The sequence below is a fragment of the Glycine max genome, chromosome 15 (genome assembly GCF_000004515.6).
Source record: "Glycine max cultivar Williams 82 chromosome 15, Glycine_max_v4.0, whole genome shotgun sequence".
NCBI classification, from domain to species: domain Eukaryota; kingdom Viridiplantae; phylum Streptophyta; class Magnoliopsida; order Fabales; family Fabaceae; genus Glycine; species Glycine max.
The window spans coordinates 15,759,515-15,774,065 of NC_038251.2; the positions used below are offsets into that span (position 1 = coordinate 15,759,515).

Below are 14,551 nucleotides of genomic sequence, written 5' to 3' on the forward strand. Positions count from 1 at the left end.
CAATAATTATATTTAAATATAAATGGATACTGTTTTTAATAAATTGGAACGAACAGAAACTTATATTCTCTTTCATATTATTCTTAATAATAATAACAAAGTATATTGATTTTGTACAGTACATATTATGCAGTAAATTATAAGAATAATAGTAACAATTATTATTATATTATTGATGATAGCATAATCACATGTAATTCAATGTCAGTCATACCGTATATAGCATTGTAGTGACAAAAACACCCTGCCAAACCAGGGCTCCTAAATTTTCGAAAAATACACGAGCATGGGCAGAAAGGTAAAATCACCTTAGTCCAATTAATTGCCGATCAAAACACCGGTATCTCCTCCTCCTCCATGGCTTCTTCGTACGAACTTCGATTTGGAGCTCACAGCAAAATCAAATTCTAATACGCTTTTCGATTCTTCTAATTTTCTCAGCTATTAAGAGAACCAATAACAAGCACCATTACAAGATTCGAGGTATATTTCGATGCATCAATTTTTATTTTTATTTTATTTTTTTGAGTTTGCTGTTATTTAATTGCTTCATCTTTTGTTTAACTTCCAGGGTTTTGATTTTGAAGTTCGTAGTATTTTATCGCGTTAATAGGATGGTTCGTGATTTTGATTTTTCGGTTTTTGCATTGATTCAACCGTTAGGGTTTCTTAACGTTCTGGCTGCTTCCTGTATGTGTTTTGTTGAGCTTTCGAACGAAGTGAGATTGGGGAAGTAGAGGAGAAAGAGTATCTGCATGCATGGAGTAGCTAAAACTTGTGAAACAGAACTATTGTTGTTTATAGATAGATACATCTTGCTAATTTTGTTTTATGTTTGGCTTTTTAATTGAATGTTTTGTGTACTAAAATTTAAAATGAGAAAATGCATGCTTGAAGTTCAGAGGGCGTATGATTTATTTTTTTATTTACTGTGTGGCCATTCCCTGTATATTGGCAGATAATGTCATTGAATTGAGGAATTTATTATAGGAGTAGGAGTAGACCAGAGTTAGTGTAGGAAGGTGAACTTGTAAACAATAGTGTGCATCTGTTGTCACTGGATTACAAATTCGGGCAGTAAAACTCAATTGTTTTGATGGGGTTACTTTTAAAGTGACGGTTAGAATTGATGATTATTTCTAATTGAAGAAAAAGTAGTCATCTTGTCTTTATGTTGACTACCTGTTTATGTTGAGAATATGGTAAATTGATGATGGACTAATGGAGTATAGTTCTTGGGTCCAAGATTGGTATTTGAAGTCACTAGTCACAGTAATTGGTGTTTGAAGTTGAGAATGAGAATTTAAGTTGTAGCAATTGGTCTTTGATGTTGAGACAGTAAGCCACAGTAATTGGTTTGCATACAGTATGTTGTTGACAAAATCTTCATAGCATTTGTCATAATTCATAATCATGTAGATTTCATCTTGTTGCCACATTGAGCATTTATGTCTATTAACTTACATTTCTCTATGTAATAGTTAGGCTTGGTAAAGTTAAATAAATCCATTTGCAAAGTTTGTTTGTGTTTTGTATATGAATTTGATCCATGGTTGCAATCAACATGATTTGCATTAAAGTTGAGATGAACTTGTCAGTAGAGCACAATGTTGATCCAGGTAGAATTGGAAGGTTTGTTACACATGGTCAATTCCTCGTTTTTCTATGGAGGCATAGCATCAAGTTTATTCATTCAATAATCTGCCGTTTCAAAAATATCTACATTATATCAAAAGGGTGTCTAATGGTTGTAGTTGTTGTTTAGACTAAATAAATATATTACATATGGTGATCCCCCCCCCCCCCCCCCCCAATCTTTCTTCATTAAACTGTAACTAAGATAGTTCAAGTAACTTAGAAGAGGGGTAATGTGCTATGAAGTTTTTGTATGATCAGTCTTAAAGGTATATTTTATTAAAATGATATTTTGTCCTGGAGATTAAGGTTAAAATTGAGATGGTACACTGTACAGAGAGCTGATAAGATTTGTGATATAAGAACAAGGACAAGGTCCTATGTAGAACAGAATGGAGAGGTATATATAATGTAATTTTATCCAATTGTTTCATGACATTTTATGTAAAATGGTGCTAAGGGCAATACTTGACCATGAAGCCTTTTTCTTTGGTGTGTTTTGTGATATAAGAATGCTGGTTCTGATAGTGTATTTTTTTCCTCTGCATTTGGAGATTTCTGTAAACTTGTTTTTGTCATATATGTAAATAATTAGTTTACATGCCGAATATAATAACATATTATTCCTTTTAATTTTTACTTTGACGTAGATGAGTTGAACTAGGATAATGATAGATAGTTGAGTCATTCAGACAAACTCTATGTGCTGTGTTACAAACCCTTAGCATTTGTTGAATTTTAAAAATTTCGTGTTCATCATACAAATTTAGGGTGCTTTTGGGCATGAATCTTGACTTTCTATCCCAAGTCTTTTACTGTGCACATGAATATTTCTACATTTCAGCCTGTTGAGTTTGATTATACTGTGTTATTGTTTTGATCCTTTCAGGTGCACATCCAATTGTTTCCCTTGTAATATAGATTTGCCCTTTATGTGCTTTAGTCAGTGTAGTGCTAAATCTTTGTCATGCACCAATCTCTGTTCTGTGTATTTGGCTCAAGAGATGTGTGGGAATTAGTGCTATGGCAACATCCACCAAGTTTGACATATCTTCTAGCAGCCCAGATAGACCATTGTACTCTGGGCAGCGTGGATCCCACATAGTTCCTTCGTTAGATAGATCAGGTAGCTTCCGTGAAAGCATGGAAAGTCCAATTCTGTCTTCTCTTCCAAGCATGTCAAGAAGCAGTTCTTCAGCAACACAAGGGGATGTGGTGAGCTTCTTCAGTTGTGTGCGTTTTAATCTAAAGTTGGTGGCTCCAGAGCATAAGTCTAATCGTCAAATAGATTATAAACGACTTGTCAGTGCTGCTTTTGGAATTTCTCCTGATGATTCTCCATCTAGTTCTGCCAAAGGCAAGCAACTATCATCCCCAGTACCAGAAGATATCAAACGACTCAGGGATAGTTTACACACAAGTTTTAGGAGGGCAAGGTAGTTCTTTCATTCTTTGTATGTTTTACTACTGGCATTGAAGTTAGAGCTGTTTAATAACGTTGTATTCTTCAACAGGGATCGTGCTAAAATGTTTAGTGAAGCCTTGTCTAGATTCAACAAAGATTTCCAAAATATAATTTCAAAGAAAAGGTCTCGAGCTGAAACTTTTTCTAATGAACGCTCTAGTTTCACGTTAAATGATCGATCAGTCTTGGGAACAAGTACAGGTAAGGTTGGAGTTGAAGGTCATGCAGTCACAGGTGGTTTTGAACATGACCAACCGAAGTTGGAAGAAAGAACCAAAAATGTTTCTAACAAGCGCACTCGAACTTCTTTGGTTGATGTAAGGGTATGTGTCTTTGTTTTCTTTGTGCTTGTTTGCTATTATCAACATGATATTCCATTTCTTTTTATGCCTCCTAATATAACTTATTCAGTTTTGTGCTGTTCTCATGTAAATAAGTTGTGGTTTTAAGTAGTGTTTAACTATTTAGACATCCCTTAGTTGTAATATTCCTCAAAGTGTTTGTTACATCTGTGTGACATGGGGTCCTGTTTCAAATTTGGTTTAGCAAAAGTTGCTAACTCAAACATTTTCCCTCAGTTCTTAGAGATACCACCTAATGTGTAGAAATCTATTATGAATTCTTTTGAACATATACATATAGGATAGGGATCAGTTACTCTGGGATTAACTCTTAAAGTTACTTTTTTCAAAAACTCTTTGCATATATTAAATTTCATTAATCTAACCATTGAATATTTTGATAATTGATATTATCTGAACAATTATGCACACAAAATTTTAGATAAATCAGACTTATAATTGACATTTTTTTTATATTTTAAAAAAGTGTATTATATGTTAAATTGAATTTACTTAATGAATTATTTAGTGCCTTTTAAAATCTTATAAAAATATATAGACTTGATCTATTTAATAAGAACTTCTAATTTAATGGTTGGATTATGGAAATTTAATATATACAAAGAGTTATTGAATTGAGTAACTTGATCCTCACCCGTATATATGTGTATATGTATATTGCATGTCTTTCATGAACTCTAGGTTTGTTACGAGTGTCTCATTGCTTTTATGAAATTGCCAAATTACAGAGTATGGCTCGTGATTGTGGCTTTACAACTTTATTTTTACTTCTCTTTATATGGGAGAGTCTGATTTCAGATTACCTTGGTTTGCTTTAAAATCTGTTGAGCAAAACTGACTTGGGTTTGATAAATTCTAGATGGATATACGGACTAATTCTCTTGTCAGGCCATCGGGGACTGTAGATAGAGATAAAGAAATACGGATTGCCAATAGTGGTGCAATTCAGGGTGAGGAACGAACTTTACCAATTGGAGGTGATGGGTGGGAAAAGTCAAAAATGAAGAAGAAGCGTTCTGGCATCAAACCAGATGGGTCTCCAAATGCAGCATTGACAAAACCTGTTAACCTTTTCCAGGAAACTAAACATGGAATGCAACAAAGACTAGCCACTGATGCTCGATCAAAATTGAGTAATGATTCTCATTCTTTCAGGTATGAATCATGAATGTATTTGTATGCATTTGTACTGTTTTAGACAAAATTATCTTATGGGTTTTTCTATCTTGTGCAAGTTTGCACAGGTTAAGTAGCATTAATTATCTACTTTTAATTAAATTTCATCAATTAATTAATTATGTTTTCTTAAAAGAATCATGAATGTATACTCTAATATTTGTAGACCCACCTCTTTATAATCTCTCTCTTTCCACTAAAAAGTTATCACTGATTGTTTTTATTTTACTGCATCTCCATCAAAATGTAACTAGCTCTGTAAAGTTTTTCTTTTTCAGATTTTCTTAACTCATACAGTGAAAAAAAAGTAATTCTAGTATACTGGGTTAAAAAACAAATACTGCAATCTTTATCTACAGTATTTTGAAAAGTAATATACTGCAATAAAAAGCAAAAAGCAAATAATGATTGAAACCTATTTTAAAAAGTAAATATAAAATAATTTTTAATTTGAGAACTCTACAGTTTTTTTTTCTCATACAGGAACAACAAATTATAAAAGAACTAGTTATAAAAGAACTAGTTACATTTTTATCTCTTGACAAGGAGATGCAGTAAAATAAAATCAATTAATTATAATTTCAGTAGAAACAGATAGATTATAGTGATGTGAGTCTATAAAATAAATAGGAGAGATAGATTATAAAGAGCTGAGTTTACAGTAGTAAAATAAATAGGAAAGAGAGATAATTACTTCCATCGAGAAAACATAATTAATTAACTAACCAATGTTAGTTAAAAGTGAATAATTAATGCTACTTAACCTGTGCAATTGCACAGGATAGAAAAATCCTTAGCTTATATATGCTCTCTTGCTTCCCTATAATAATTTATTAGTGCTGATTTAAATCAGATATTTAGTTTCCTTATGATTAGCCTTTGATACGACAATTTACTTGATCCAAAATTGTAGGTTCAAGATTAGATTAGTTTATCTTTTATATAGCATATTACTTGTATATATATGGTTACACATGCTGTAAATCATTCATTGAATAATACAGATTTTAACTATGAGTAGATAAAATGATAAATAAATTAATTAATGGCTTTTTATATATGAAAATGAAAAGGAAAAACAAAAAGATTAAAAGGTGTCAAGATTTTCTTTTTTCTTTCTTTCATCTAGGGACCAAAATGAAGTGTAAACTTTTTTCATGTAGGGACTAAACCTTTGTCAAGTATAGGGACCAAATACAACACTGTTATAGGCAGGGTCCAATGTGTAAATGCCTTTTCATTTTGGGACCAAAATGTGGGTTTTTTCATGTAAGGACAAAATTGAAAAATAGTGTCAAGTGTACAGACCAAATTACTAACTTAACCATAAATTTAATTAATAATCTACCAACAAAAGCCTGCTACAATTGGTAAATAGTTGGATCCCTTAAGCATGCTGGCCAACATTCACTCTTGGCCATATAATAACAAAGCCTTATCCCACTGGGTGAGGTTGGCTAGATGAATCACACAACGTCCAGGGACAGATCCAGGAATGTATTAAAGGGGGGCCAAATTTTTTTTACACTATTTCTTATATATGTAACTTCTAATAAATAAGTAATGAATAAATAATAAGTTTAACAAAAATATTTTTTATTAATTTTATGTGTAAAACTAGAGATATGATCTGCAATTAAAAGAAAATTTAGCTGATATTAACTCAAAAACCTATTTTTTTTATGTATTTTCCTTTATTAGTGCTTTTTTTTTTTATTTTTACTTTTTCTTTTTTTTCCTCATATATACACAAAAGGGTCCTAAGGGGGGGAAGGCCCTGCTTGCCCCCCTTGTATCGGTTCCTGACAACACCATTTGGCACAGTTATCACTCTTGGCCATGCAAATGAAAATATTTTGTTGGGAGTGAGTGACAAAACCCATTTTGGTGATCTCTATGGCTTGAAGGGATTAGTGATTGTTTGTATACCCTTGGTTCATTCCAAAAAAATATTTTAATTTGACAAGGAAGTTGAGTGAAATGTCGTAGAGTGTGAGCTACCAAGACGTTGGCTCTTAGGGGTGGTGCTATGATAGTGACTTGGGTAATATGTCGTGCCTAAGTCCCACATTAAGTAGTATGGGATGCTTGGTGGAGTATTTAAGTGCTTGGCCCTCCCCCCTTGCATCCCATACTACTTGATGTGGGACTTAGGCACCCCATAATACCCAAGTCCTTGTCATAGGGCAAGTTCAAGTATTGTCTTATAGTGAATGTACTAATCATATATTCATATGTGATTATGAATTATATCTTTGCAATTCCAATATGTAGATTAATTAATGGAGCAATTTATATAAACAATTATTGTTAAAAGTTTGTGCTTTAGAATTTAGATTCAATATAATGATGCGCAACAATGCCTTTAGTCATTCATTGTAAACACTGTATTTTGCAAATTAAAATTTTAAATTACTTGTTTCTCTAGTATCATTATTAGCAATTTATTACCGCGCTATACACATCTAATGCTAGATAATAAGTACTTGAGTTGACATCATAAGAATCACATATCATGTGTTAGGATAGCTATAGCTCCCTTGTTCTAGCAATGGTAATTTATTGCATATCTTCCTTCTATTGTCATAACACAAAGACAGAAATGAATGAAAATAATAGTGAAAGGCTTCAAACTCATCTGTAGCTGAAGTAACAAGAGAATATAGTTGTGAGGAATTGTGCTAAATTCTCTCTGATTTCAAGGATCTTTGATGGAAGATATCATGTAACAAGAATTTTTTATTTATTTTTAATTCCTGTTGATTATCTTTCTTCAATATAGGCTATCATATAATACTTTCATGTATTTTTGGTTTAGGTCGGGGGTTTCTAATGGAACTGTTGGAGCTGGAAAATCAGATGCTGTCTCTCAACAATCAGGGTTGGGCATACGTGTCTCTACCCCTAGAAGTGACCTAGAAAATAATTCTGCTGTCAATGATAGGCGGGATCGTCCTGTTAATTCAGACAAGGAAAGGGTGAATTTCAGAGCTGTTAACAAGTAAGCAAACTGGAGCTCATTTCTTATCATAATTTATTTCTTTCAAAAAGAAAATTACATTTATCATCGAAAACATTTTTTTCTTTCATGTAGCTTTCTCCTTGATTTCTTTGTTTTGATGGTTTGTTTATTTGCTCCGTTTCTGTTAAGGATCCTAATGTATTATAATTAGTACTCATAGCTCTTTCTTTGTCTTGATATATATCCTATAATTGATAATTGATTAGGAGTTTTGAGATACGCAACTGCTTTAGGATAAGATTAGTTGTTTGACTTGCATATGATGTAAAGCACACGGGCTTTGTAAAGGGGTATCCCTTACAAATATGATGAAGGATGGGGTAGCTTTATTATGTCGATGTTTATTATTTGTTGTTTACTTTTTCTTCTTTTTTTAAGGATGATTCTTATCCTGCTTTCCCTTTGTAATTTATCTAATTGACTTAATAAATTTACTGTCTTAATAAAAAATGTAATGTATAACTGATTGATTTTGTCTTTACAATTGTTCTATGCCCAGGGCAACTGTTCGCGATGAATATAATTCAGTGAGCCCTAATTCAAGTGCAAAAATGAATACACCTATTCGGGCGCCACGATCTGGTTCAGGAGTTGGCCCAAAGTCGTCACCTGGTGTCCATAGAGCATCTTTTCCTAATGATTGGGAGCCCTCGCATTGTATGACCAAGCCCCCTGCCAGTGTTGGCACTAACAATCGCAAGCGTGTGGCATCCGCACGATCATCTTCCCCACCTGTTGTGCACTGGCAGAGGCCACAAAAGAGCTCCCGTACTGCCAGAAGAACAAATTTTGTGCCCAATGTATCAAGTAATGATGATTCCCCTGCTTTGGATTCTGTATCTGATGTGACTGGTAATGATCTTGGGTTGGGATTTGTTAGACGTTTGGCTGGCAATTCTCCTCAGCAAATTAAATTAAAAGGTGATTCTTTAACTTCAGCTACCTTATCTGAAAGTGAAGAGTCAGGGGTAGCTGAGATTAAACCCAAAGAGAAAGGCAGGAAACCAGAGGAGATAGATCAGAAAGCTGGACAAAATGTTCAAAAGGTTTCTAACTTGGTCCTTCCAACAAGGAAAAATAAGCTTGTCTCTGGGGAAGAACATGGAGATGGTGTTCGGAGGCAAGGTAGGACAGGACGCAATTTTCCCTCTGCAAGGTCGCCAACGCCAGTGACATCTGAGAAGCTTGGAAATATAGGGACTGTAAAGCAACTTAGAAGTTCAAGACTAGGACTTGAGAAGAGTGAAAGGTTAAAATACTTCTATTTCTTAGGTTTGACAATTTGTTTAGGTGCACAGATTAAAGCTAATGTTTTTGATTCTACGTAGCAGGGCAGGTCGTCCACCAACCAGGAAACTTTCTGATCGTAAGGCATATGCACGTCAGAAACATTCAGCAATTAGTGCATCAGCAGATTTTCTTGGTACTAGTTTCTGCTTCTAGAAAAGAATAATGATCTCACCTTTTCATATGTGTATAATACAAGTATATCATTAATCACTTTTGGGTTCACTGTTTTAGTTGGGTCAGAAGATGGACATGAAGAATTATTGGCTGCTGTCAAGGGTGTTATCAACTCTGGTATGAATCTTACTAAATATTATCGAACTGTGTAGCCTAAATACTTATCTGATGGAGTAGTTCTGTACTTCCTTATTACTGCAGCTCGTGCTTTTTCCAGCCAATTCTGGAGGCAGATGGAGCCTTTCTTTGGTTTGATGAGTGAGGAGGATCTTGCTTACTGGAAACAGAAGGTACTAATTTTTTCCCTATTGGCTATTATGAGTGTTGCATTTCTTTTTAAGAGTATGTGTTAGATCAGTGATGAGCATTATTGTCACACTTCAAATATGGTGCTTTCATTTGTAAGAAAAGGTAGTTTAGTGATGCTTCAGATTTGTGCTGGTGTCCATAATCTTATAGCCCCGATGAATCCTTTGGTTGATTATTCTGGAGTTAGAATTTATTGGTTTTACCATAAATGTGTGTCCTGATTCTGTATGGAACTATGGCCATTATATTATCAGTTATGCTTATTCCTTATCGCACACATGCACGCATGGTTTGATGTATATTATAAAATTCCCAACCAATCTTGCATAAGTTATCGTTTTATTAATACTGGAGATTAAAGCATGATTTTATTGATCTGAATTTCTTAGACATACCTATCATGGGAATAAATTATTTAAATTTCAAATAATAATTCATTCATCTTTCAGATAAATCTTGAACCAAGTGGATTGATGCCAACTCCAGTTCCTTCATATATAGATGATTGTGAAGCTGTGGCTAATGGGTTTGGGTTAACTGGCTCTGAAAGAGATTTTGAACCTGGTGATCAAACGGGTGCTGGAATTGTAGCAGAACAGTTACAACTAGCTAAAGGAGATTCTAATGGAATTCCCTTCTGTCAAAGGCTAATATCTGCTCTGATTTCAGAGGAGTGTAACAGTGAAAGTGAAGATATCATGTTTGATGCATGTGATACTGAATCTGAGGCTGACGGAGAGTTGGATTTGAGAAGTTTGGATCACCATTCTCGATCTAATTCTCATCTTGCTTGTCGTTCTCCTTACAACGGTTATAGGATAACTAGGAAGTCAGGACATGATGAGACTGAAAGTGATATAGTTGATATCCCATCAACTAGGTTAAATTCAAGCCAGAACATGCCTACCTTGATCTGTTCTGAGTTGCAATATGCCACCTTGGGTATGAATGAAAAGCTTCTCTTGGAGCTTCAAAGTATTGGAATTTCCTCAGAATCAGTGGTTAGCTTACTTTCATAAGAATTTTTGTGCTGTTTTTCATGAAATCTCGATATTGGGGAACTATGACGAATCAATATCAGATGTGATTAAACTATCTTGTTCTAGTTTATTCTGTAGTTCCTTCAGCAGATTTATTTCAAGATGTTCTGTCTGTTATTGTAAAATCTGCTGTAGATTAAGGTTAGTATATACTTATTGTTTTTGCTTTTGTTTTTCAAGCCTGAAATGCTGCAAACAGATGATGAAGGAATTTGTAAGGATATCACTAGGTTAGAGGAGCATTACCAAGGACAGGTACCAACTGTTGCTGAAGCCAAGCTATAATGTTCTGACTTCTAATCATCTAAATGTTCTTTCCCCAATGTTTTTTTTCCATCTGTTATGTAACTTCTCTGAAAATTTGCATGTTGCTTTCCAAGTATTATGTAAATATACAGATCAGGTTAAGATCCAGATATCTGATTTATAGATAAATATAGAACCTAATGAAGTTATTTATTTTATCTAACATAATTCACCTTTTGATTTTATTTTCATATATATTGTAGATGTCCAAGAGGAAATGCTTGCTAGATGGATTATTGAAATCGGCTTCAGTGACAAAAGAACTTCAAGAAAAGTAAATGCCACCATTTATTCCCTGATTATTTACTTAATTTTAACTTATGTGGCTCATAGCTCTTATTGGAAATTCAATATCTTGATTAACAGGGATTTTGAACAAAATGCTCTTGACAAACTTGTCATGATGGCTTATGAGAAATACATGGTAACCTTCTTATTGTTCAATATCTCTTTTTGCATATAATCAGGTTTACAATTTTGGAATAAAATTTTTGCATTCTAGTCAACTATCTCCAAGACCAAGAGTTTTGTTACCATAGTTAAAAAGGCTAGAGATCTTTATACAAGAGTAGTGGACAGGACATTATTTATAGAGTTGGGCCATGGTCTATAACTCTGATTATCCAGGTATAAGAATGGAGGAAGGACACACATCAACAAGTGTATAGGACCATGTTCTGTTGTGTAGTAGTGTGTGTAGCCTTAAATGCAGGGGCTAGAATTTATCGTACGCATAATAGTTTGTGATCTTAATGTCCTAATAAGACTTGGATGGGGTGTTGAGGTAACAGCAGCATGAAAACTTACCATACAACTGGAAATGGCAACTATCAACCATGTCATACTCTGCCTTTTTAATTCAGACTTGTGATATCTTTGACCTATTCTTATTTTAGTGTTTAGTTTTATAAGAGAAACCAAACTCCATGCCCTGCCTTGTTATCTTGCATGAAGTAATTTAAATTGTCTAGGAATAAAAGTTGAACACTCCATTACATTAATAGATGATACTATTATATTAGAAAGTGTTCTCTACTTTATGAATAGGTTGTGTGGCTGAGTGAGTTGACAATAACTGATTGGCAGGCTTGCTGGGGTCCTAGCTCATCAGGTGGGAAAAATGCAAGCAACAAAATCGCTAAGCAAGCTGCATTGGGATTTGTTAAACGAACATTGGAACGATGCCGGCAATTTGAAGATATGGGCAAGAGCTGCTTCAATGAGCCTTTGTATAAGGATATGTTCCTTGCTGCTTCTTCACAGCTAAGTGTTGTTCGGAAATTAGATGGCATAGAGGCTGAATCCACAAAACCTTGTGCTTCTTCCTTTTCTCTGGAAGCAAGAACTGGTATCATCCTCATTTCTTGAATAAATATTCTAATATACTTTTTCTATCTTAGCTGTGTTCTGTTTGAGCATTTTAGCCATATTTCAAATATGGCTTTAACTTTATATGCCATCTTCTTGTGGACTTGAACCCTTTGTCCCCAATCCTGTCTAATTAAATACTGCCCAACTAAAGCAAAAGGTACTACCGGCTAAAGAGGTAACTGCCAACTAAGAGGTGAAATTTTTGTTTTGTTCCCAATATTATATTGGGTACAGGATTGGGGGTGGGAAGGCAGATGATTAGAGGCCCTTTTTTTTTTTTTAATCTTAATTGTTATATCAAGTTCCGTTCCCCCCTTTTTTGCTCCTGAGCACAGCCTGGAATTTGATATTTAATTCATGTTTTTCTATCTGCAGGTTCCATGGGTTCACAGCAGAACCCTTCACAATTTAGTCAGAATATGAAAAATCATGATCTCAATTCATCAGATATTCTTCCTGCTATAAATGGTTCATCTGAACAAACTAGTGGGAAGGAAGATCTGTGGTCAAACAAGGTGAAGAAAAGGGCATTGTCCCTAGATGATGTTGGCGGTAGCATTGGAAGTTCTCTATCAAATAGTACAAAAGGGAAGAGGAGTGAGAGAGACAGAGATGGAAAAGGACAATGCAGAGAAGGGCTATCTAGAAATGGAACTTCCAAAGTTGGTAGGCCAGCATTATCTAGTGCTAAGGGAGAAAGGAAACTCAAAACAAAGCCTAAGCAGAAAGCAACTAAGCATTCTGTTTCTGTAAATGGCCTCCTTGGCAAGCTATCAGAGCAACCTAAAACAGCTTTGCCTTCTGTTTCGAAGTTTAACGAAATGTCTACTAACAGAACTGCCAAGGAGAAAGATGAGTTTGACATGGGTGAATTCGATGACCATGAGCCTATTGATTTGTCCAACTTGCAACTGCCTGGAATGGATGTGCTTGGTGTTCCTGATGATCTTGGTGACCAAGGTGCTGATCTTGGTTCATGGTTGAATATTGAGGACGATGGATTGCAAGATCATGATGACTTTATGGGCCTTGAAATTCCCATGGATGACCTTTCAGACTTGAATATGATGGTTTGAAACTGCTTTTTTTGTATAGTACTGTTCATTATACCAATGACAAAGGAAACAAAGTACCTTTAAGAAATGACTAGTTACATAGGATGGTTTTATGGCTATTCCTGCCCTCAATTAGGTTAATATATATTCTTTGGTAGACTTCCTTCTCCAGCTGTTTCTATTGACAGATCCAACTGTTTTGGATTTTGCTCATGTTGAAGTTCACGACTTCCACTGTAAAGATATTTTTGTTCTTGGTACAAGTTAGTATTCCTAGTGATTGTATGTTAGCAAACACTGTATCCTGGTTGTAGCTCTTATAAATCAGAGAAAAGCCTTGTGTACATACATTTAATTTTTCTAATAAAATCAGCTTTCATTTACTGAAATGATCTTCGTGGCTACACTCCGTATAATTCCCTCTCCCTCCCCTGCAGTTTATTTTGGTACTTGTGTTTTGCAGGTTCAGTTCCTCAACATGATGCTGTTCAAGTTGTTTACTGAGCTTCATCCAGCTGTTCATGCAGATTTCCATATGAGGCTTTCCTGGAAAATTTGGTATATATGATGTAAATGTGACCATTTTGTGTTTTCATCAGATAATGAGTGCTGCTCTTCACTCTGGACAGTTGCTGTCCTGCTTATGATTTGCATATATGACAGTTTCTGGCTATCTATCATCACTGTGGCTACCTAATGACTAGTTTATTAGCTGCAATTCCAAAGCTCTTTTTCCCTGTCTTGAAATAATCTATTTGTAGAAGGTTTTGCCGAGGAACTTCTGAAGATTGCAATGGCATTTTGTTGAAACTTGTCCCAAATGTTCTTGATACGATCAACCTTTCTGAGAAATTACTATGCCAGGGAATCTACATATCTTCTATAACTTCTACAAAGGAAGTTTTGATGTGACATTTATTCATAGAAAATATTTATTTTTTATTCTAGTATTCTTTGCTCATTTATCTATTTAAGTTTTTGTTTTTGTTTATGAGAAATATTAAAGTTATATTTACTTTTTAATTAATAAATGGTGAATGTGTTCAATTATGATTTCAAAAGATTTTTCTTGTACATAAAAAAATGTTGTGGATTAAAAATGTAATGACTTCTAAGATTTTTTTAAAAGATTTTTATGATTAAGATTTTATAGTTTGGATTTTAATAAATTTATAAAATATGAATTCTTATGATTTAGAAAGACTTTATAAATTTATAAGATTTTAAAAAATTTCATGGATTATCAAATATTGTAATTTTACGCATTCATATGACTGAATTGAACAATAGACATTGATCAGATTTAATTTTTAAAATAGTTCTAATCCAAACCGAACTCATACATG

The 14,551-nt window shown here is 34.1% G+C and overlaps 1 protein-coding gene across 5 annotated transcripts; it reads left to right on the forward strand.

Moving 5' to 3' along the window:
* Nucleotides 1-329: 329 nt before the first annotated feature.
* On the forward strand, nt 330-13,594 carry LOC100812435 (uncharacterized). 5 transcript variants are annotated; one of them, XM_006597764.4, is made up of 16 exons: nt 338-483; nt 572-617; nt 2,525-3,071; nt 3,150-3,423; nt 4,322-4,617; nt 7,457-7,639; nt 8,160-8,909; nt 8,989-9,083; nt 9,182-9,241; nt 9,302-9,414; nt 9,883-10,434; nt 10,654-10,728; nt 10,983-11,053; nt 11,146-11,203; nt 11,866-12,127; nt 12,526-13,594. In XM_006597764.4, the coding sequence occupies exons 3-16, from the start codon at nt 2,659-2,661 to the stop codon at nt 13,224-13,226; spliced, it is 3,903 nt and encodes a 1,300-aa protein (XP_006597827.1). In that variant the 5' UTR covers nt 338-483; nt 572-617; nt 2,525-2,658; the 3' UTR covers nt 13,227-13,594. The 5 variants fall into 5 exon arrangements, with proteins under 5 accessions (XP_006597826.1, XP_006597829.1, XP_006597828.1 ...); XM_006597763.4 differs by lacking the exon at nt 572-617 and having other exon boundaries at nt 330-483; XM_006597766.4 differs by lacking the exon at nt 572-617 and having other exon boundaries at nt 330-483; nt 9,326-9,414.
* Nucleotides 13,595-14,551: the final 957 nt, after the last annotated feature.